Source organism: Meleagris gallopavo, chromosome 5 (assembly GCF_000146605.3).
Source record: "Meleagris gallopavo isolate NT-WF06-2002-E0010 breed Aviagen turkey brand Nicholas breeding stock chromosome 5, Turkey_5.1, whole genome shotgun sequence".
Taxonomy (NCBI): Eukaryota; Metazoa; Chordata; class Aves; order Galliformes; family Phasianidae; genus Meleagris; species Meleagris gallopavo.
In genome coordinates this window covers 37,140,785-37,164,474 of record NC_015015.2, presented here as the reverse complement: position 1 = coordinate 37,164,474, position 23,690 = coordinate 37,140,785, and the positions used below count along the sequence as shown (strand labels likewise).

At 43.9% G+C, this 23,690-nt stretch overlaps 2 protein-coding genes across 7 annotated transcripts in view; one reads left to right on the top strand and one right to left on the bottom strand.

Annotated features, from left to right (window-relative positions):
• Positions 1–6: 6 nt before the first annotated feature.
• Positions 7–8,968, top strand: PROX2 (prospero homeobox 2). 2 transcript variants are annotated; one of them, XM_031553613.1, is made up of 5 exons: positions 7–2,585; positions 4,555–6,038; positions 6,444–6,545; positions 6,640–6,834; positions 6,899–8,968. In XM_031553613.1, exons 2-5 carry the CDS (start codon positions 4,614–4,616, stop codon positions 7,082–7,084), a joined length of 1,908 nt encoding a protein of 635 aa, XP_031409473.1. In that variant the 5' UTR covers positions 7–2,585; positions 4,555–4,613; the 3' UTR covers positions 7,085–8,968. The 2 variants fall into 2 exon arrangements, with proteins under 2 accessions (XP_031409473.1, XP_031409474.1); XM_031553614.1 differs by lacking the exon at positions 7–2,585 and having other exon boundaries at positions 3,536–6,038.
• Positions 8,969–9,444: 476 nt separating this feature from the next.
• YLPM1 (YLP motif containing 1) overlaps positions 9,445–23,690 on the bottom strand; it is a 41,753-nt gene continuing 27,507 nt past the window's right edge. For 2 of the 5 annotated variants that reach the window (XM_010711726.2, XM_010711727.2), the window contains exons 18-20: positions 23,488–23,618; positions 21,127–21,306; positions 20,364–20,766 (exon numbers count right to left, since the gene is read on the bottom strand). In XM_010711726.2, coding sequence (XP_010710028.1) covers positions 21,160–21,306; positions 23,488–23,618 — 278 coding nt within the window. In that variant the 3' untranslated portion in view covers positions 20,364–20,766; positions 21,127–21,159. Of the gene's footprint in view, positions 11,466–20,363; positions 20,767–21,126; positions 21,307–23,487; positions 23,619–23,690 lie in introns of those variants that run through there. The other 3 variants (XM_031553612.1, XM_010711730.2, XM_019615744.2) reach the window with 3 other exon arrangements.

Genomic DNA, 23,690 nt, shown 5'->3' with positions numbered 1-23,690 from the left:
GTTGCTATCTCGCGGGCCGGCTGTCGAGCCCCGCCTAAGAGGTCTGCCGCTGACCGGGGTCGGCGGACGTGTGTGCGGCTATGAAGTGCGGCTGGGCTGCCGGGGCTGGTGTTCAGCTGGGTCTGCACGGGCGCGGTTCCTGGCTGTTGGTGGAATCCGGGTGTGGCTTTCTGCAGGGTAGCTGTTCTGGTGGCCTTTCTGCTCACCTTGCTGCGTCCTCCCATCGGGCTCCCTTAGGACGGAGCTGCTGCAAACGTCAGTTTGATTAGAAATGGGCAAGGAGGTCACCTCACAGCTACGGGGAAATAAGCCTGGGAAAAAACAAAATGACAAACCACGCATAGAAACAAGCAAACAAAAACAGGCAAAAAGATGTAAGTAGGCTTCATTGGAAAGGAAGATAGCAGGTCACGGAGAATCTAGCGTGACCTGACGTGATGCAATGAAGACAGGGCCAGGCTATTTCAGTGGTGCCCAGTCCCACTCCTAAGACATGGTCCATGTTTTGAAAATGTCTGAGAGTGCCCCAGTTACCTTCTGCTTTCTGCCTACTTCCAGGCAAGAAATGGTTGTTGAAATAAAATGCAGAGAACTTACTGCAGTCTCTGAGAAGTAGCCCAGGAAAGCCAGAACTCTGTCTGGCAATCAGCATCTCTGAAGGTTATACACACATCCTTAATTTAGCAGTTGGTTAATAATACATCAGTGGTAAACTGCAATCTTCAAAATAGTCTCCTAAAATAAATTTGCAATGAATATCCTTGGTAAGATTTTCAAAAAAAGATTGAAGAAAAATCAATAGGGTGTTGTCTCTGAGGCTTCAAAGGCATGGTGACTGCTTTAAAACAAGGCAGCTGTGCCAGAAAGGCTCTCTGCCAGGGGTTTCTCTGCAGTTTGTCTATAGAGGGCTGAGACCCTTAAGCAGGATTGCCTGGTGTCAACTGCTTTTAACCACAGCCACCTGCCTACCAAATGAATAAAACAAGCATCACAGTATTTATGAAGTACATGGAGGCGAGATAGATGGCAACCTGGAAATGCAGAGGCAATTTGGTTTTGACTAGCTCCAGGAGTTCCATCTGCTTTCGGCCTCCCACACTAAATGTGAAGCAGCTCCATCCTGGAGCAGAGGTTGGGATGTGCTGGTGGTAGGAATATCTCTAGAGTTCCCTACAGTCAGCAAGGTACTGACTTTTGCTGAATGTCCCAAGTTGGAAGGGACCCATAAGGATCATTGAGTCCAACTTCTGGCTCCATATGGGACCACCCAAAATTCAAACCCTGTGCCTGAGAGCATTGTCTGAATGCTCTTTGAACTCCATCAGCTTGGAGCTACGACCACTGCCCTGGGGAGCCTGTTCCATGCCCAGCCACCACATGGTGAAAAGCCTTCCCAACTGTTTCCTGTATTGTGGACCCCTGGCATCACCACAGTAGGGAACATCAGAAGCACCTGGGCACCTTCAGCAGGAACTTTGTGCACCTGAAGCTGCAGGCCATGGGTACCGCTTGCCTCTGGCTGTTGTATTTATGTCATCTCATGAATGATTAATTGTGTTGGGTCCTAGATGGATGCTGTCAGATCAAATTGCAGTTTCCCAGCTCTCTCAAGGTTGTGCTAGTTGGTAGGATGATCGTACAGTGTTGCATGGAGGATGTTGGATGGAGCTCTCTGCTCCAGGGACTGCCTCCTCATGGGCCTCAGCCTCTCAGCTGCCACAGCACGGCTGAGCTGCTGAGCCTGACAGGCACTGCTTAGTGCTCTGCCATGATGGATATGGGGAACTGATGGTCTGCTCAGCCTAGTGCTGGTGATGTCTCAAAAGCTGATTATTTGACATTTTTGTCTGTCTGAGGTATTCTGCTCAAGGTTGAAGCTCTGCTTTAAGTTCCAGATGTCCTTTTTATCTCTGATAAACAACCTTCCCGAGATGGGATGTTTCTCTTCAAAGATTCAAGACTGTCATAAATTAGACCCATAGGGACAGCATCCTTGAGATGAGGGCACAAGTCCAAAAGAGGACCCAATCAGAAGAGACTAAATGTCCTTGTGCTCAAATACAGATAAAGTGAGGAGTGGGATGCCTCCCCAAACAATCACTGAAGACCCTTGCACAAGCACAGAAGATTCAAATATGTTATGTAACCTTATACTTACATAAACCTATGAATATGTAATGGATAGGTGTCACTTATGTATTAGGTAGGCATATAGTGAAAAATTTGACTATAAATGGAAGCCAGCATAAAGACTCAGAGCACTTGATTTGTGGGAATATTCCACCTTGTGCCCTGCCCAGAATAAAGCGATGTCTCCTCTCCAAACACTCGTCCTTTTGAATGTGTTTTGGGAGATACAGAATCAACAACATTGTTATCATTTCTGTAAGCCTGGGGGACGCTGAGGCAGGTGGCCAGACCCCTGGATATCCATCTGCATATTCAGGAGTTGTTCCCAGCTGGTTGGCTGCCTCTGGCCACCCCACTCCCTCTTTATAGGACATGAGCATAGCAGGAGGACTTGCTGGGTGGCTTCTCCAGCATCCTGCAGCACCCAGCACACATCCTGCACCTTGGCAGCCCAGGTGAGTGGGGCACAGAGAGGCACGCGGCTTGGGCTGGGGCTTCTCACTAGTGGCAGAAATGGGACGGCTTGGGAAAGCTGTGGGATGACAGGCTGCCCAGTGCATGGTGCTCCCAGAAAGAAGCGGATGGGAAGCTCTGCGGTGTGGCTGCTGTCTGGGGAGGACATACCTGCCAGCTTCTCTGGGCATCTTCATTTTCCTCCTTGTTTTTTTTCTTCAGTTAGAAGGAGCATCTGTTTCTTTTTACTATTTTGGAAGACTGCACTGGTAAAGGCTGGTAGCAGGAGCAGGAATGGGAGCACCCAACTGTGAACTGCAGGGAGAGGACCCCGTTAGTGGGAGCAGTTTACTTGGGCCAGGACATTGGGCCAGTCTGGATACAGATTGATGCTGGAAAGCCCCTCACTTTTCTCCCATCCTCCAGCTGAGTGGACTTCCCTGTGTGGAAAGTCTGAAGAATGAATGAGATATATATGTACCTTGCATTTGCTGTGTGGCTTTACCATAGGCAGCTGCTACTCTGAGGAGCAGTGTGTGGGTGAGGGTGAAGCAAGCTGTGAAAGGGATGAGCAAGAACTGCCGGCAGCCGGGCCTCATGCAGACCTTGGGCAGAGCAAGTAGCCACACTGCTGGGGAAATGGAAACCTCGTGGCTGGGAGGGAGGGGAGGCTACACGGAGAACAACAAGTGCTGTCAGGCAGCTGGGAAAATGGTTTATTACAGATAGAGCAGCAGTAGAGGATCCAGAAAGGTGCGACAGAGGAGGGGAAAGAAAAAATGGTCTACCAAAATGATGGGACAGTGCAATTTACAGGGAAGACAAGCCCGAGGACCTGCACTGGATTGATGTGTAGTGGTCTGTGATTGCTCTCCCGAACATCAATCTGGAATAAAGAGCTAATTGATAACAAGCGACCTGCTGTAAGGAGTGAGTGGAGGCTCTTTTTTTTTTAACACCACTCAGTAACACAGAGGAGGACTTACTGTAGAGAAAAGTCATGGGGACAGGAGATTAACAGCACTGAAAATGATCAGACGTATCTGCATATAGGTGAAAGAATCTCAGGTCCTTTAAAGATGGCTCAAAAAGGCATAAACCACTTCAGGCATGCAGAGCTGATGCTAATTAATGTGGTTGGTGAGGCAGCATCCCATAGGGATTGTTACTCTTTAACGGACCAGGACATGAGCTTTTGCTATTCCTGTTTAAATGGTCTCACAGCAAGCAAGAGGAGGGGTGGCTGGTTGCCTGCACTCAGTGTGACAATTTTAAGCCTGAGGCTGCTGGCTCAGGAATTCTTCTCTTCCTCAGTAATCCCCATCCCTTTTATTCTCTGTTTTGACAAGCCCTTAGCAGCACTATTCCAGCATGTCCTGCTAGTAGCGGTCATACTGTGCTTTTTCTGCTCCTAGCCCCTTGCTGTGCCCCTTCCCACCACCCCAGCATAGGGGGATGGCAGATGCTGTTCATCCTTATGCCCTCAGGGCTTCCACTGCTCCATGCTGTGAATGCCTTCTGTAGAGCTCTGGCTGCTGTCCTTATTCCTGGGCACCCTCACAGTGCCCAGTGGCAGCTGCAAACACCTTTGCCTAGGTGCACCTAGGGGGGGAAGGCTCTATCTGCTGCTCAGTGCCCTTGTACCACAGTCCACGAGCTCAAAGGCGACTCTTGCCAAAGGTGATCTCCCTTTCTGCTTATCACTCTGAGTCTATTCCCCACGCATCTGAGGCTCCTGTTACCTGGGAGCAGGGGAGAAATTGTGGTCAAGGCACAGTAAGATGGATCTTTAACCCTTCTGGGGCAAAGATGTGGTGCAGAGAGCCCTCACTGCTCGGCACATTCAAGGCCCAAACCATTGGAAGTGGACTCTAGGCACCACAAATGCCTGCTGGGAAAATCTGTCATGTGGGCATGCATGGAGGGTAACTGTATTTGGTTCTGCCAGGTGATACTTTACTCTTTCTTCAGCTCTGAATCTCTAGCTGACAGAAGCATCGCCGGGAACGCCTGCCAGTCTGTCCCTGGAAATGATCCCCTACCAGTTGCAGGGTAGCTCACTGGTGCCCAGGCAGAAAGAGGACACGAGGAATGGCAGGTCTGCCCCCGCCCAGGACAGAGGCTGTGTTGCCACAAAGCACCACCAAGGGATGAAAACAGAACCCTGTTTCCAGATGGACCCTCTGTTGCCTTCCCCTAGCTCATCCCTCATGTCACAACTGCTCAGCCACACAGCAGTTAGCAGGAGCCTGGACCCCTGCACCCATTTCCCTTCCTCTGCCGTGGAGCCGCCCCAGGGCTATGAACTTGGTGTGCCTCTCAGAGAAGCAGCACAAACCCTGGCTATCACCAGAACCTGTGGCCCCGCTCCTGTGCCCTGTGCAGCTGATGGGGAGCAGCTCTCCAATGAGTACCTACAAGCCAAGAGGGCTAGAGTGGAGAGCATCATCCAAGGCATGAGCATCCCTCCAGCCCACCAGGGCTTGGAGGGAGGATTGGGGCAGGGCAGGGAGAGAGGCAGGGAAGTGCCCCACCGGGGCAAGAGGAAGCCGAGGGTACCTCAGCAGCAGGGAGCGGGAGTGGCTGGGCAAGGGGCACCTGCCACGGGCAGCCCCCACACAGCAGAGTGCCAGCAGCTGAGGGAGCAGCTCTGCTTTCTAGAGCAGCAGCTGAGGTGGCTTCAGGAGAGGTTCTCCCAGGTCTGTGACTCTGGGGATGCTGCCCAAACCCAGGAAGGTGCCGAGGAAGTGCAACTGCTTCCTGGAAAAGCTGGAGACAGAGTGGGCAGGGATGGTGTTGCCACCACCCACCATCCACACACAGCCACTCTCTGGGAGAGCATCCTGGAGGTGGATGGGCCCACTACAGGGGAGAACGAGGAAGGCAGAGGCAGTGCAGGCATCCTGCCCTCAGTGGCCAGGGTGCTCTCTCAGGCCTTGAAACACGAGCTGGCTGGGATGACGTCCCGTGTGGTGGACTCCGTCTTGAAGACTGTGTGGCCAAAGACAGCCAGCCACCTCCTACAGCAACGGCTAGAACTAGGGCCAGATGCCAGGGGAGAGTGTTTTCCTGCTGGGAAAGGCAGAAAACCACTTGCTAAGGCACCCTCCCTGAGCACACTGGGCTCACGTCGGCCAGAGGCACCATCACTATCATTGGGGAAGAGCTCTCAGGCCAGATCCTTCAGCCCGGAAGGAGTCAGAAACTTCCGTCAGGCACCCAGTGTGGGTCACAGGCCAGGCTCAGCTGCCCCAGCAGTGCAGGACAGTCAGCTCCTGGGCCAGCTGCTGGTCTACACCCCACACAACCACTGGGGCAGCCCTGCTGCCTCAGAGAATTGGCGCATGGAGCCCGCAGATGCACGCTGGGCAGTCACCAAGCTGCGGCCATTGGCAGTGAGGCCCCTGGGCCCTGACATGGTGGAGGGGAACAGAACACCCCTTACGCCTACTCACGTATCCTTTGGGGTAGATGGAGTGGCCTGGCTCCTCAGGGATGCTGATGGGAAAAGCCAACTCTCCACTACTTAAATACTGAGAGGTCAAACACCGGAACAACCTTCCTAGAAAGGTGACTGATGCCCCACACCTGTCAGCATCCAAGGGACATTTGGATAATGTCCTTGTTAATTTGTTTTAACTGTCCTGGCACAGGTTTCTCAGAGGCTGTGGAATCTCCTCCTTGGAGATCTCCAATAGCCACCTGGATGTGGGCCTGGGCACCCTGCTCTGGGTGTCCCTGCTCAAGCAGGACCCAGAGGACCCTCCTCAGCCATCCGGTGACACTAGGCTGTAGGGATGGACTATGACAGACTAGAGCTGCCGCATGCAGGTTTTCCTTGACTCCAAGCCCACATCTAGGAGGCGCTGACTCCTGGCCACCTGAAGAAGGCCAAGCTGATGTTCTTCTTCACCCGCTACCCCAGCTCAGCTCTGCTGAGGTCCTACTTCCTTGACGTGCAGGTAGACCTGCTGTGGGATGCAGGGTGAGATCCCGGGGTGTGGGATTTGGGTGCTGGTTTGTTGAGAGCCCACTTCCCCCACTGTGTCTGGACAGTTCAGCCGCTGCATCAACTCCCAGCTCATCAAGTGGTTCAGCAACTTCCGTGAGTTCTACTACATCCAGGTGGAGAAGTTTGCCCGGCAGGCCCTGCTGGAGGGCGTCGTGGAGGCCACAGCCCTGCGCGTCTCACGGGACTCAGAGCTCTTCCGTGCTCTCAACATGCACTATAACAAGGGGAATGACTTCCAGGTGAGGGGCCGGGGTGTGGGGCACGGGGCCAATTACTGGGGCCTATCTGCTCATCTGTCCGCAGGTCCCCAGCTGCTTCCTGGAGGTGGCAAGCCTGACGCTGCAGGAGTTCTTCAGCGCGGTGCGGGCGGGCAGGGATGCCGACCCCTCCTGGAAAAAGCCTATTTACAAAATCATCTCCAAACTGGACAGCCACATCCCCGAAGTGTTCAAAGCTGCGGGCTGCTCCGAGGAGCTGCCCCACAATTGATCTGCCAGGCAAGGGGCTCCAGAAGGTTTTGGGTAACTGCTGGTGGGGTGGGAGAAAGGCTGGCTGTGCTGGACAAATCCTGGACTTACGGCATCCATCATTCTGTTTTATTTCTGTCCTATAAGACAGCCTCCGTGGGTGAAGTCTACAGTTTGCTCCAGGCATCAGGATGTTGTGCTATACGTTTCATTTGGCTGCTCAGAGGCAGCAGTGGAGACCCATGGAAAGAACACGGAGAGGAAGCCAAATGCCTGGAGCCTGGAAATGGCTGCTCTCCTCCTGGCCCTACTCCAGCTTTCCCCAGGACCTGGGCCAAGCCACCTTTCTCCTCATTTCCACAGAAGCACAGATAAGGGCAAGTGGCCCTTTTTGTTTACAGAGCAGGCAGAGCTCCCAGCAGCGGGCATCGTTTCCTTGGCATGGCTGTCCAAGGCACTATGCCTGCTCCAGCAGCACTCCTCAGACCCTGCCCAAAAACAACACAACAGCATCCAAAGCAAACATCTGGTGAATTCCAGCATTTTGAGAAGCCCATGAGGATGGCTGGCCCTGTCTGGGAGACATCAACTGTTTGTGTCAGCCAGCACAAACAGCCCCTTCCCCGCCTCACCAGTGTCCTGCAGAGGAGCTGAAGCTGGACAGCATGACTTGTGTTGGAAGGTGTCAGGCAGTGCTGGAAGTGCTGCGGGGTGCCTGCTGGGTGCTGGAGCACAGCAAAATGCACGGAGAGGAAAATCGATGCAGCACAAGCAATCCTGCAGCAGGGTGCCTGTAGCTGGATGGCAACACCTCATGGCTGAGCAGTGCAGTGCGGGTGGGCTCCACAGGGGCTGTATTACAGTGGCCCTTGCCATTGTGAGCGGGGTTAGCCACATTCCCTGTCTGGATTTGTATGTTAATTGCTTGAGGTCTGTATGTTGTGCAAACCCAACTCCAAATTTACTCCATCTATTTTTAAATAAATACAGCCTATGTTACCACTTTACATCCCCAGAGATCTCTGTGATAACTTTTTCTCTAAAGCTTTACCCTGGGAATTTCTTGCATTTTGTTGGGAAAGAATAACCCCTTGAGAGAAGAGCTTAGTGGCTGTGCTGTTGATGGTGTGGTACATAGTTTCATGCAGCCTGGTTGTGCTTAGAACACAGCAGGCGGTTTTCTCTTGAAGACAAATGCCTGGCACATGGGGATTTCTATTGGCAAAGTGTGCGTGCTTGTAGGGCTGGGAGAGAGGGAAGAGACTGCACCCACTACCATGGCAACAGTGACCTCCCCATGTGTGAGTGTGCTGTAAGAGTTGCTTTTCCATTTTTCACTAATTATTCAATGAATCAACAGGGGTAGCACGCTCACATCTTGCTGACTCAGTTTTACCTTTAAAGCAAAATCAGCTAATTCTGTATCCAAACATCTGTGATACGTGCATAACATCCCCATTACCACCAGTAGCCATCTGCTCTGGGAACAGTCCTGCATTTCCAATTGCATTCCCAGTCTCTCCATAGCACTGCACACAGTCCACACAGCTAACAACAGCAGATATTGCTGAGCTCTAAATACTGCTGTTTCTCTGCTTCTAGGCTAAGTGGCAGGAGGCAGCCGAGAGAGGGAGATGTAACCACATCCGTGTCCTTAGAGCCCTTAACACTTACTCATGTCCATTATTATGAACTGTAAGAGCTCTCATTACTCACAGAGAGCTAACTGGGGCTTGAGGAAGTCCTTGCTGAATGCTGAGCCTGGGTGCCACAGCAGCCTGGGGGGAACTGACAAGCAATTAAAGATCTTGCCTTATCTTTACTGCTGCTAATGGCCTGGGTCTGTCTGCAGAGCCTGAACTGGACCCTGAGGTTCCCAGCCGAAGCAGAGTTTCTTGGAAAGGACCTTCCTATGGATAACACCCTGGATATACAGCAACTTTCTCCATGCTAAGCCGGTGGCTAATGGTCATGAAATCTCAGCATTTGCTGTCCCGTTATGTGTGCTCTTGCTTAAGAGGTCAGAGGGTAACTTTCACTTTATATATTAATGTCAAACACCATTCCTGGTTTTGCTGTTCCAACAAAACCTGCCCTACAAACACTCTCTGGGACCACTGCCCGTTGCCTACCAAGCAGCTGTAACCGCACAGCAGTAAGTCCAACTGGCACAAGCCAAACGTGGCAGCCCCCTGCTGGTGTTTATTGCTCAGGCTTTTGTGGCTTCCTTTCTTGTTCTATTGGATTAACAAGGATCAGGCTTCAAAGTGCCAGCCTGTAATGAACAGGGTCAATCTTTGTTAATCTTACCAAACAAGAAGCTAAAGGCAGTGGTGAAGTGGAAAGCTTGAAGAGTATGAAAAATACATGACTGAGGAAAAAAATGGAAACTTGAAGAAAAGTATTTTACTGAATTACTGAATGCATGTCATATGTCATTCATAGCTTTATGCAAAGTACAGATATCATTAAAAATACTTTGTATGGCTTTACAAAATTGGCTCTGTTAGATATATGACAACATAAACGCACCTACGCATACCTATATCCCTCTCTTTCTATAAAACCAGCCCTCACCAGGCTCTCAGAGGGAAGGCAGCATACCCCACAGCCTAAGACATCTTTCTCCCTTTCTAGCCACCCAGTCTGTAAATAAGAAAAAGAGAAGAAATGAGGACCACCTCTGGAAAGGAAGGTTTGAAGTCAAGGTGAGCTCGTGGTCAGGGGAAACATGAGGCCAGCCCCATGTGTCCACACATCCACTAGCATCCCCATGGCTGGCAGTGCAATCTGTATTCAAATAAAAATTCCAAAGGCTCTTCTAAATCAAAGAAATAAATAAAATCTTTAGGAACAGTAGCTACAGTCACAAAGAGATAGCGCTTTAGAAATTGTAATTTTAAAGCCACAGCACCCACTTCATGTGAGTAACCATTGCAAGCAGTTCTGAAACACTCATGTTGAGAAGTGTCAGGGGCTATGGCTGTGATCTCAGCAGCACAGCTGATCATCTCAGCTTTGGCAGCCCATGGCCTCAGTGAGACTCCTCAGTGTGTTGTGTTTCTTTTGTGGAAGGCTGGGCCCTAGCACAGCACTGTGAAGCTCGCTCTGAGCTCTGGGTGCTTTTCACTTCACACCTCAAACTTTGGGTAGAAGGCAGGTGCCCCAGAAGAACCACTAGAAAGTGCCCTTTGTACACCTGAGGCTGGCCAACAACAGAGCCACTTGAATGGCACAAACGGCTGCTGAAACTGAGAACAGACAGCTCTGATGTGAGTAGGACCTAGCAGAGCAGCATAGGGGAGCTGGAAACACCATCTTAGTGAGTAGCTGTCCAAGGCTCTTGCCTTTCCGAGCCAGAGTGGGGATGTTTGATTGGTGATAAATGTTCTGTTTCAGGAACATCACGGTGTTTTCATTATTAATTGAAAGTAAAGGAGTGACAACAGTGTACTCACCCACAGGGCAGCACTTAACTGGAGATCTGTGTTATATGTGTGAGCACCTTCTGTCCTGCAACATAATTAGGATTCTGGCAGCAGTGCTTTCTGTGCTTGAATTAGGATCCCAATTGGGAAATCAAATCCTTGAAGATGGTGGGTTTACTTAGGAAGATGCTGCATTTCAAGTTCTAGAAGGAATCACCTCACTTCAGAGGGAATTCTCTCTGAAGAAGTATTTCTGAGCAGCTACAAGGAAGACTGTCAAGAATCACAGGCCAACACAGATGTAGGACTATCCCAAACACAATTCTCAAGATCTGTTTCTCAACAAATGTTGAACATGAAGGCCTCAGTCAATAGCCTGCCTGTTACCATCGTGTTACCCAGGGAGGTTGTGGAGTCTCCTTCTCTGGAGATATTCAAGTTTCGCCTGGACGCCTACCTGTGCGACCTGGTATAGGGAACCTGCTTTGGCAGGGGGGGTGGTCTCAATGATCTCTAGAGGTCCCTTCCAACCCCTACAATTCTGTGAGGTCTTCCTTCTCCAGAACCATTACATGCCCTGCTGCATCAGTCACAGCCACCCACCAGGCTCAAGAGCTGTCCATCTGAGCCCTCTGCAGTTGTTTTTGCCTGGAAGCCAATGTCAGCAGCAGTCTTCGCAGAGCAGCTCCTCTCTTTGCAGGCAATGCTGGAGCCAGCGTGGAAAGCATTTTGTGTGAGCACGGCACCAACATCACCTGAGAACAGCATGTAATGTCCCAGAAGTGTGTTTTGAGTATTCACTGGCCCTTACAGTTCCCACGATACGCTGGGTTTTGATAGTTGAGCAGTTTGCAAAACTCAGTTCACCATCTCTCAGATCTTTTCTCAATGAGTCTTCTGGTGCCGGCTCAATTGCCTCTGCTCAGCACATTACTGAGTGGTCATGTCTTTGAAAGCATTAAGTGGCTTCTTCCACTGCAAAAAGACCACAGAGTTAAGAGCCCCACACACAAAACACAATGCACATTGAACGTTAAAGCTGAGAAAGGATTTTTGGACATTAAAAAAAATAGCATCAGTTAAGAGAGCTGGGGAGAGGAAGGTGGGGAAGATACATAAATGCAAGTGCTGTAGGTGTAACTCTGATATCATATAGGTGTAAAACAAATCCAAAGTAATGGAGTTGTGACAAGGCAAATACTGTATTACTAAAAATCAGGTTCCACATATAGAAGACCTGCATACAAAAGTCCTAAATCCTGGTACAAATAAAGGAGCACTGAGAGTAACAGAGAGAAAGGTTTTGTGCAGATATCTCTTCAAAATCTGTTTCTGCTATGAAGGATTTAAATAGGACTGTAGCATTTAGAAAATTCCCTGCCACAACAATGCAATTCTGTCCCTCTAAGATGTAGCATACAAATAAACAGTACCAAACATTACGACCACAGCACAGCTTCAGATATGCAGTATGCCCAGCCATCTGCTATGCTTCTTTCCAGCATCACCAGAAGTAGCATTTTAATACTATTTCAAAATCTTTGTCTTTCTTCACACAGTCAGAAGAAAAAAGAAAAAAAAAAGAATCTGACAGAATGCTGAATTCCAGCTCTTAATTTTTCATGTCTTACTGCACTTTTGTAATATCGAGAATTCCCTGCAACATTGGCTGCTCTTGGTTTTGCTGTTATTTCACACCAACTTTGCCAGGGAAGATGCTGACTATGTGCCTATTTGTACAATATTTTAATAACTTTGACTATTTCAAACTCAATGCAGTCTTAGCAAATAGAGGCTTTCCTTCTTCACAAGTAGCATATCAAAAGAAGGGAATGATGAAACAAGCACTATTTAAAAAGAAGAAAGCAACCTACATATTGCAAAAAGCTAACAAAGTTTCCACAAAACAAACTCCATTTGTACATTCAGTTGTCTCGAACTCTATTCTCTCCAGGTCTGTAGGAGTGCCACAAAGAGCATGGGATGGATCAAACACAGCAGACTGAAACTTGAAAAACAGCAGTGGTAAGGTGATGGAGGCCCAGCCCTGCTGCACTGGATTAATCCAGCTGGAAAACTGAACATAAAGACAACTGGTTTCAGCATCACGTTTTTATTTAAGTTTTATATGACATACAAATGAGCTGGATCATACACTTGGTCATGACTTGTAGAAAAATGCAGAATATATAGAAAATAATGATAACAAACCTAACTGGACATAAGGGGAGAGGCACATCGCTTGTCTCTCCTGAACATCTACATTCACTAGTATCTTTTTAGCTGTTGAGAAAAGACTTTCTTCATCTTAATGCACATAGACAAACTAAGATAGAAGAAATCCCAAAATAGTCCACAGAAGGAAAATAAATGCTGCAAGAGATAAATGACACATCATAGAAAAAAATAAAACTCTTGAACTGGAGGAATTCATACACTAAAGCCTCAATCCGAAGGATTCATCTGAATAAGAGACTGATTCAGAACTAACTACATAAAGAATATTTTCCAAGAGAACAGCCCTTATAACCAAGCTGTCCGTGGCTAAGAACACCTCGATGAAGCACTCCTGCACAAGTGCAGTCACTGCATCATCAGTCCTGGACTGAACATCAACTGTGCAGATTTACAGACAACATCTATTTCAGAAGTTCTGATTAGGCATGGTGCACAGCTGACCATGGAAACAACATAGCACATGTACTTGTTTACAGAATTTATCACCAAAAAAAATATAAAAAATTAGATACAGAGAAAAAAATGTCTGAATAAAGAGAACTACTGCAACACTCTGAGAGGAAGGACAGTCTCTTGGAAACCACGCAAGCATAGCAGACACTAACAGAGAACTTCTCTCCAGAACTCAGACTGCACCTGGATGCCACCGGATTGGAAATGCAGTGGGTGAAGCAATTGAACTCCACCTTAAAAGCCACAGGACTAGGATTTAGCTGCAGAACCATATAAACCATCAAAGAACACGAAGCGTCAGTGTGGCATGGGCAGTGTTTTCAGATTTAGCAAAACACAAATCTTGCCATTTAACTTCTGGATACTCCTTCAAAGCAGCACATTATAAAACCAGCTTAGACAGGAAAGAGTGCAAATCCACAGCATTGAGATGACCTTCTACAGCCCAGTACCAGACACAAGTGACAGAGGTGGGCTGGAGAAACAATCATCGTTGAGGGTCACAGGCTTCATCAATTCCCCAAAATGAACCAGAGCTAAACAGTCACTTCTGGCTTTACTGAAGCAAGCCTAGCTTTTTAACCAGATCTTTGGTTTATTTTCAAATAGGAGATAGTTGCACAGTGCCAGCACACTGCCCCCAGCACAGCATACTCACCATGACTCGCCCCTACAGATTTGTCAACAAACTGATTAAAGGGGCCTCTGAACCATCTTCTCAAATGGCATGTGAAGCATATATGTGGCAACGAGGCAGTAGCAGACAGCCTTGTACGACTGAGGAAGCTTATACCCAAGTTTCTTTAGGGCCATCCCTTCAGCTTTATAGCAGATCGTTGCTGCCTGCTAGGAGAAGGGAAGGGAGATACAAACCTTTATATTCCTAGAAGAGGAATAAGGAGATTGTAAACCCCTTGGAAAAGGGTATTCACATTCCTCAGCAATGAAGTGCCTACTGCAAAATGCGCACTACATATATCATATGTCGTGCATTTCAATTGAAGTTGTCCATGTCAGTGTTTCAAGTATTTCCCTGAGGCAGATCTGTGTCTCAATCTCATTGATGTGAAGTTCTGTGCTTAGATAAACAGGAACAAGCACGGCTCTTCTTCACCACAGAAATAGCTTGTTCTTGTCCACACGCGAGTGTCCTATGGTGATGCTTTTAAAAAGTAATGTTTTTACGCATTGATATAATGCCCTTCTAGCCTCAACAGAAAACGCAGTTAACTCATGTGCTGCTTCTGTGTGGAGTAACTGCAGGTGAGTATTGGTCTTCCAGCCTTTGCAAAGGAAGTTGTCTCAAACATAAAATAAGAACACAACGTTTTGTTCATTATAGTTACTTAATATTTTATCTTGAAATTGGGTCAGAAGTAACACTTCTGTGCTGTAGTTTGGATATTTCATCTTTTTTTTTTCTTCATTCCAAGATTTTTTTTTCTTTGTTCCAAGAGGAAAGAAGTGAAAGATTCAGTTAGAAATCTTGAAAGATTTCAGAACAAAATTATTTATTGCTACAATATACTTAGACTCCACAAACCAAATGCAGATACTAGCAAGTTAAATCCCTATATTCCTTAGGTGTCAGGAGTTGTCAAGTGTTTTGGCAGGATATAAAAAGATAATTTCAATGCCTCTCGTTTAGGTAGAATGAAGATCTCGTTCCATCTTTATGCAGCATGTAGCTTTAATGTGCAATGCTTAACCACTGAGGTTTTTTCCATGGCAAAGTGGTAGCTTTTTCATGAAGTAGAAGTTAATAGTTTGAGATTGTAGTGGGCAATATGAAACCACAAAAATGATGGTGGAAATAATTTCAGACTTATGTTTTCTCTTCAATTAAATGCTAACATGAAAACAAAGTTTTAGTGCCATCTGGCTGTTATTACCTGAAAATCTCAATTTCTGTGAGATTCAAACAGAAGAGTACAATGATATCTGTCAGATAAGTTAATTTCTCCACATCTTCTTTAAATAAAAGGATTTGGCAACTTCAGTTCAAAGGAAATGGAAAAGCAAACACCTCAAAGAACACCAGAAATCTGATCACTAGTACAGGAGTTCTCAATTATCAACACGATAAACTGAATCAGCATAGATGCCCATCATTAAGGCTATGTTTTCTGTGCTTTGAACAGCAATATAGTATATTCAGAATAAAAAAGCTACAAGAAGAAAGGCTTCCACTTGGATCAGCAATAGTGGTCAAGAAAACTCTTGCTATTTATGTGACACGAAAGCTGGATAAAAAGATAATTTTAAAATGATGCTTCGGATACCTTGCCTTCCACACAGCATGTAGTCACTGCCTGTGTTACCTACCTGTTAAAACACTTCCCCCCAAGAAACACTGCACTTACAATTTCCCTCTAAACAAGGAAACAATTTCAAGAACTGGTAAACTGTTAACAACTGAAGAGGTCTCCATATATTCCCGAGACGATTAAGTGTTCAAACAGAGCAACTTCAGGCATGAATACGGGGCTAACAACAGATAGTTTGCATGCCATCCAAATAAAGCATGTCAGAAACTTCCTGCATAAAGCTGAACATCCATTGATATGTTCTTATCCCAACCAGCTGAGGAAACAAAAATAGTCCCTGTGCACAAATACAAGGGAAGCAATATGAAGAAAGACTTGAATGATTCAAATTCTAAAATACAAACCCCAGAGAAAGGTCTAGAGATTCAATGTGAGTGTTTCATGAGTTAGAAAAATACAAGGAAAAAAAAATATTCCATCCAGACAGCTTTAAGGATTTTCATTTTAAATTCTAAATCCTAAAATTCAAATTGATCAGACTCCTGACTAGAAATCTAACACAAAATGGAAAGCATCAACTACTTCAAAACACTTTTAGTTATCTCTCGATTTCCAGAAATTCTCTGTACTTTGTGTGTGTGTGGCAACAGTACTACTTATGCTTACCTCGTTTAAGTAAAACCAAGAACAGAAGAGTGTATTCTGTTCCCAGACAACATCAATCAGCTAAAAAGTGATAATCCACCTCAAATACTGTCATTAGCAATTCTCCAGCCTACATACATCATGAAGGCCTAAGGCTCCAGGCTGCAGATCCAATACCACAGAAATTTAGAAGCGGTAGAAAGATTTCACAAAAATCCAGCAGCAAGAGTGAAACAAAAAAATTTCACTGTGAAAAAGAAAGAGATTTATCTTGAGCATATATCAGAAAAGTTACATGGAAAAGTTGCATGAAGGACGATTTTGACTCTCATCTGTAGAAATGTATGAGCAAGAGAGAAATCTACTTTGAGTCAAATTTTATGAATAATGAAGATTGACCTATAGGCTCAAAATAAAGAGAATTGCGCCATTTATATCCTAAATTTTAAGAAATTTCTCTCTTCTCATTTCTACTATGAGACAACCAACTTAAATCAGCGTTTCACGGCACTTTAAGAACTTGAATTTCTTGTCATCCACTTATAATTCATGCTGCAGACACGCAGATCTCAATTTAAATGGCCATCTGTGTTCCTCAAACACTTTATCTCAGAGTATGAAGGTTGTATTGGTGCAGTTTGACCCCAAACTGTTCACATATCAAGTGAAGTACTGCAACTTTGTTTCCCAAAAGTAATCTGGGAAACAATAAATAATGAAGAGAGGCATAATGAGAAGAACACCACACCACCAGCATTTGACTTCTTGAGGATGCAGACCAGGATTTGCCACACACAAAGACTCTCACTACTGCTTCTCTTTTCCAGCGAACATGTACTGGGTTACAACACTCCAAGACAGATGCTGAGTTTCAGCCCAGTTGATTCAGTTAGGTAGCTGGCAGAATTATTAGGAATTTCAAAGCAAAAAGTTCCATTTGTGTTCATCCCAGACCAACCATTTTTTCATGCCCTGAAGTTTGTTCAATATTGTGTTTCCATAATTTCATGGCAGTAATATTAATAAAATTGCACAATCTGTTATGGGAAATTGAGTCCAAAGAGTATGTAACAATTCATGATAGCCACAATAAATAAATGGATTTATATTGGCAAATAATACTTTTCTTATGCTAACAATGAAGCTGTTCAGGGGGCAACATGCTGTCCTACAGGCTGAATTACTTCATTCTCTTGAAAAGGAATCCCAGAGTGTTCCAGAGATGTTCTCAAATTGGAAAAAAACAACAACCAGATTTCAGCTTGAGGTCTTGTTCTTCTAATTTCAAAGCACACTAACCAAGGAGACCATTCTTCTGCTGGAAGTATCCTTTCCAATGTAAATTACAAATCATTATTCTTCATAATCAAAATGAAGATAGTTAATCATCATAGTTAATCTTCATAACCAAAAGGAATATAGTTAAGGCAATACCTTAAAAAACAGACATTAACAACAAACAGACAGACAATGTTTGTAGACAAACATTGTTTACAGACAGGCAAGAAAAGCGGAGATCCAACTTGTACCAAATGCCAGCTCTTCCCTCGTAAAGATAGGAACTAGTAATGCAAGGTGGGTTGTCTGTGTTGATGCAAACATTTAAGAGACAACCATGAAATTTCCAAAAGTGATGTAGTAGTATACGGTGGATTTTTACTCTTGCATACCACAGTCAGGCCAGTATGCTTAATGAGCAATCCTGGAGTAAAACACACAAGACAGCTAAAGATAACAACTAAGCTCTATCAATATACTCACATCATGACTTAGGTTGCAAGTTCCCTTATAAAAAGCCCATGTCTTCCTTCCATGAGGTGGGTAGTTCCTATCTTCTTAACAAAGCAGTTAATCTTGAGAAAAAATGAAGTGCCATAAGAAATTGTAAATCCCAAAAAACACTTTTTAACAGTCAACTTTGCTTAAGAGGTAGAAGCTCAATTCTGCAGTTTCTACCAGTGACTTTGTGCAAGGGTGTATTTTTAGATGTGCTGTGCTAGACAGAAACAGTCCAATTTGAAGTTAACACAATTGCACGCATAGTCAAAGATGGATCATTATTTAGAAGCATGAGATGCAAATTTTCCTATTTAGCCAACAATGAAAGTAGACATTTTTTTCTGGTCAGTGCAGTGAGAGATTCTAATGCCAGTATCAGAGAGCAGATGAAAAAGAACTAAATCACGATCGAGCCTTCCTGGATTCTATAGCAAAGGTTTTTCCAGACAAAAGAGGAAGCACTGGTCTAAGCTCTGACAACTATAAACTTAGTTGGACAGTCCCATGTTTTTCTCAGCTCTGCCAGCAGCAGAAAAATTTCTCATTTTTGTTTAATTTCTTCATTCAACAAAGAACCAGAGTACATGGAATCTGTTACAAGGTGTAATTCTGGCAAAACATTATTTTCTTTGAGAGCCACTTTGCGTAAAGCAGATAGAAAACTGACTTGCTAAACATTCAAACCAAATGAAACAGATGGCAAAGATCACTTAATGAGTTCTATGTGGCATGGCAATGGAAAATGCAGAACTTCAGGGAGTGAGGAAAAACAATGGCAACAGCTCCCAACCTGTTTTCATAGACGAAACTCTGACCTAAATTTGAGAATTTATACATTTTCTCTTTCTTATCAGAATAAAGCATAATTCTAATGTGCAACTTCTCTTTAATTGCGATCACCACAGAAAAAAATCAGCATGATCCCTTTGAGTGTTATCAGCTGAAACATTTTTCAAAGTTGTTAAAAGTAGTAAATACTTTTAACTAAATAGGAAGGAAGGAAACTGTTAGAAAGGACCTGGTTTAGGTTTACCACCAGAAATACAGAGAGAACAGTAATCAAAGTCAAGAAAAAAACATCAAGTCATAACAATGGAGTGTCAGAAGAACTCTAGTTTTGTTACAGAGTACTTACAGTAGGTTGAAAACCATTTGACGCGTACTTGAGAGAGAAGCTTCCCTGAAGTGAAACGTGCTGGATTTTCACAGTAATACACAGTCTACTACCTTTTGTTAGCTATAGGTTTTCCCTTGTCAACAATTCTCAATCAGAATTCAAAGAACACTTGACAACATTTTAAAAGGTAATATATATGCTACATCATAGTGTACATACAGAAAAAGAGCACAGTCTTCACATTCCGTTTTTGTATTCAGGAAGCTTGTTTTTCTCATATTAAAAACATTCAGGGCATAACACAAGTTCATATACTCATGCACTCTTTTCCAAAGAGGTTTCAATCATACAACACAGACAAAGTTGATAAATGCCCAATAAACTAAATAATTAGAATGGCAAATGGAATCACCCTTAAGCATCACTTGCTCTTCTTAATGGCATAAACTACTGTCACAGCAGAAACAGCTGATTTCCCAACATAGAAAAAAACCCGCAATACGGTTGCTCAGCAGAGCAACAAAGAGGAGCAAAGAAGGAAATTCTGGACTCTGTTTGCGTCCTTCAAAAAGATTAGGAGAAAGATTTCAATTCACCACTAGAATAACAATTATTTTCAGATTTAAACACCTTGACTGGTTATGACATTGTTAACACAAGGTATTTCCTTCAAAACTTGAGTGGACAAAACAAAATTTTCACCAACAAACCTGTGATACTGTGCAGAAGTAGTACGCCGCCAGCTATGAAGAAATTTTATCAGTTTTAGTACTGTGGAGTATTGTTTTTTCTTTTTCAGCAAGTTAAACATTTATTAAAAGGATAGAGGACTATAATATTTGGTTTTTGTTGATTCTTTTAAAGAAATTCCTTTACAAGACAGTAGACTTACGAATGAAATGAAAAAACCCTGGTAAGGAACAGCATTCACTAAAAGGTACAGCAAGACCAGAATAAATTTTCTAGGCTGCTCTCCACAGAACTCTGTAGTACCTGTTCTCAAGTTCAGCATTAAATAAATGTTCTTCATACATTACTACTTTGAGTATTTCAGAGCCATCCGAAACAATTTATACTCATGCAGTAATGGAAATTTGACATAGCAGACAAACTAGGATCCAGAAAATGATCATCTCCACTCTCCATGGAGAAAGATTATGGTGTAATTTCTAAAGGCCAACAAAAGTTGAGGCCTTGCTAGAGCTGTCTACGAGAAGAGCAGCGGGTGATCAACCTAGAAGACAGGACACACTCCAGAATATGAGCACAGCACCTCTTCCAGGTATGGACAGTTCTGAGTACTGTCAACATGTGAAGACACAGACCACATTAAAAGGTGAAACAAAATCCATGCTATATGGTCCACCAAGAACACAGAGTTTATAGTGAAATTTATTGTTCTGCTTCCTAATACAATAAGCTACAAGGTACATACAGTATAAAACGAGAACAGCAACAAAGCAAAGGTGATAAAACATTCTGTGACAGTACAGTGGAGGTTACATCCATCTAATCCTTCCACTTTATCCCACTAACAGCAGCTAAAACTACTGGCCCTCCCCCACCCTCCCCTCCAAAAAAATATTAAAAAGTAAACTGTTTCTCTCATTTAGGAGCAGTGGGATTATTATTTTTTTTTTGAGGGCACTGGGTATTTGCCAACATCTCAAAAAATTCTGAAACTAAAATAACAAATGAAAACAGTGAAGGTGGGAGTGACATGACCCATGCAAGATGCTCATGACACCTTGGTTCACATCTCCTCAGAGCAAGTGGCCTGTAAAGAAAGGAAAAGTTTGTTACATCAAGTAAAACAGCAACTAAAATGGACAGTTAAGATATAGCAAGCAAAATCTGAACTAGATAGAACTGGACACACAGCTGAACTATTATTACAGTGTTGCAACTATTCCTGTTAGCAGGTTTTGGTGACTGAGAGCTGACAATCTTTCTCCTTTAAGTTTTAGATGCTGTCTAGGGGAATGTACACTGAAAGTGCACAGCTGACACCTACTATATTGAGTAATCTTATCCGGAAGAACTCTAACAGTGATATGACCTGCAACCTCAACACTTTAAAAACAAACCAACCAATACACATCAAGGCCATAAACATGCAAGATGACCAAATACATACCTTAAAGGCACAAAATTCCACTTAACTACTTTTTCATATATACTTGGTGCGGTTGAGGGCTCTTTCTGCAAGATGACCACTTTCGTCTGTTATCTTCTCCCAGTCTGTCTGTCCAACAACAAAACCAATGGCCCTTTTCCTGTCTGCATCTTTCTTTTCTTCTAGGTCTGCCCACCGCACCTACGGAGAACATACTGTCAGTAGGATACTCCCTTTAAGAATTTCTGAGACACATCTCAGCTTCCTTCCCATTGCAGATGAGTACAAGAATTTGAATGTTCACTTAGTTTTATACCAACAGGTACCTATTAATTTGTTTTCTGATGAGTAAAGACAGAAACTACACCAGTTGTGCTATTTTTAATTGAATATCCCGAATGCACCATGAAGTAGAAAAAAGGTATGGATGATTAGCATTTCCCACTCCAGTGCTGTAATTCTGAGAGCTGAAAAATCACTACTATTTTTCTATTCAACACAACACTTTCTTCAGGAAGAATCGAAGATCAATTTAGTGTCTCTGTTTCCATACAACCTGTCTTTTGACTGCACAATGGAAACACCAAAAAGGCTACAAACTACAGGAAGACAGCGTAAAGAGCAATTCAGTAACGAATGACTGAATACGAGACTGTTTTCTTCTTTATCTTCTGTGGTAGTTTGTTATGCATATCTTTCCACTAAAAAACTTCTTCATACATTTTGTTGGCTCTCATCTTTACAGCTGCATCTGTTGCCTCTGTGGCTCTTCACAGTCATGCAGATCACCTGCACTTGTCCTGTTCAAATACATACAGTCATTCCCTCACTCACAAAACCAGATAACTGAAAAGGGGAGCACAGCAGCAGGGATGGAGGAAGAAGATGATGAACAGTTGTAGTTCAGACACTCAACAGCAACACACAATTGCAGGATGAGAAAAACAGCAGCCGAGGGACGCCTCCCTGACATTCTCAACACTCTCATTTGGACTGGTCTGTTACTTCAGGACATACTCTTAACACCCTTCTGCTAGCTCCCCCCTATTCAACATCTATCTGAATTTCCTCAGATATTCATACTGACAAGCAATGTTTGCTTTATTCAACCACCACTTCTCCTCTGCAAATGTCTTAGTAACTCCATTCTCTCACACACACTGTGCACTATTACCTACGTTTTCTAGTTGACCTTATAAAACAAAACAGAAAACTCAAACATGAATATTTAGCACAAATTACTTTTGGTAGTAAAAGCAAATGAACTGCATTTCTGATCAGCTCATTCTCTAAATAAGAATGATGCCATAAAGACCAACATTATTTAAATCATTTAAATGAATTTGGATTCTTAGATCCAAATTCAACTGTCTCCTGTACAAGATGCACAATTCCTTGTCAGTTTAAATATAGAAATATCTAATACAGCTAGTTCTAAGAGTTTTGAATACATACATCATTCTTTCTCTCTCCCTCCCTCCCTTCCTTTACATTTGTCTTAAAGTTAACATAATAAGCTCGACATCATCCTTTTGCTTTTAAGCAAAAAATTCATGGGACATAGAAAAGCAATCAAATTTCCAAAGATTAGTTTACAGTTATTGACATTGGCTATGCTTTGAATACAAGCTTGTATATTCTTTTTTCCACCCATGTAATGGTAGTAGTGACAATAAATCTAAGATTTAAAAATACAGGATAATACTAATGTGCTATCCAGACAAAATGGTAAGTTTTGGCACGTTGTAACCAGTCAGACTTTAAGATGGAACTCTGAAAGTAAAAGTTTTTCTTTCTATTTTGGAAAACAAACAAAAACCTCTTCCTATTACCTCCTTCATCTTCCACCATGTAAGGTGTGTGCAGGAGGTAATTTCTACAAGATCTAACCAATATGACACCTACAATAGTTGGCATTCTTTTTCTCAGCTGACCCTTTTTGAAAGTAAGAACTGTGAACTGTTTCTCTCTCTACTTATTATAAAAGGTATATCAGAAAGGTAGTTTAATAAAATAATCATAATCTTGTCTTAGAATGCATTGCATACCACAAGATCTCATCACAAAGCATACTGCATAAGAAAAGGACTCTAAGGGCTCCTCTGAAACAAAGAGTATCTCCTTCCTCACTATGAACTGGGACATGACTACATCCCTCGAATAGTTAACCTTCACTATCTACACTTCCTCACTTCGTTACACATAATCTAGAGAAAACACTACTCTCAAAAACATTCTCCTACAAAATTTAGTAGAACATTAGAATGAAAAGTGAGTCAATAAAATTCCTATATCCATAGACACAGATTGACTTCACATGAATTCTTTTTCACAGAGATTGTTCAGTGGTCATCTACAGAAAGTTATTTGAAAATGTATTACCCTCTTCTTCCCAGGTTCAGAAGCACGTGTATCATAGTCATCTGGAAGCTGCAGATAATCTTCCATTCTGCTGGCAATTGCTTCCCAGTCACGTTTCCTTTTAGTGCCAGTCCGCAAACCATCCAGCTTGTCTGAGAACAAACACAGAGCCTCAGAGTTAAAGGAGATTTTTTTTCTACTATTCACACAAACAAAGACGAAGA

Excerpts from the sequence above, each read along its gene's own strand:
- PROX2 (XM_031553613.1), top strand. The coding sequence starts at position 4,614 with ATGATCCCCTACCAGTTGCAGGGTAGCTCACTGGTGCCCAGGCAGAAA. Across the intron at positions 6,546-6,639 it reads CCTACTTCCTTGACGTGCAG|TTCAGCCGCTGCATCAACTC; the intron begins GTAGACCTGCTG and ends GTGTCTGGACAG. Across the intron at positions 6,835-6,898 it reads ACAAGGGGAATGACTTCCAG|GTCCCCAGCTGCTTCCTGGA; the intron begins GTGAGGGGCCGG and ends ATCTGTCCGCAG.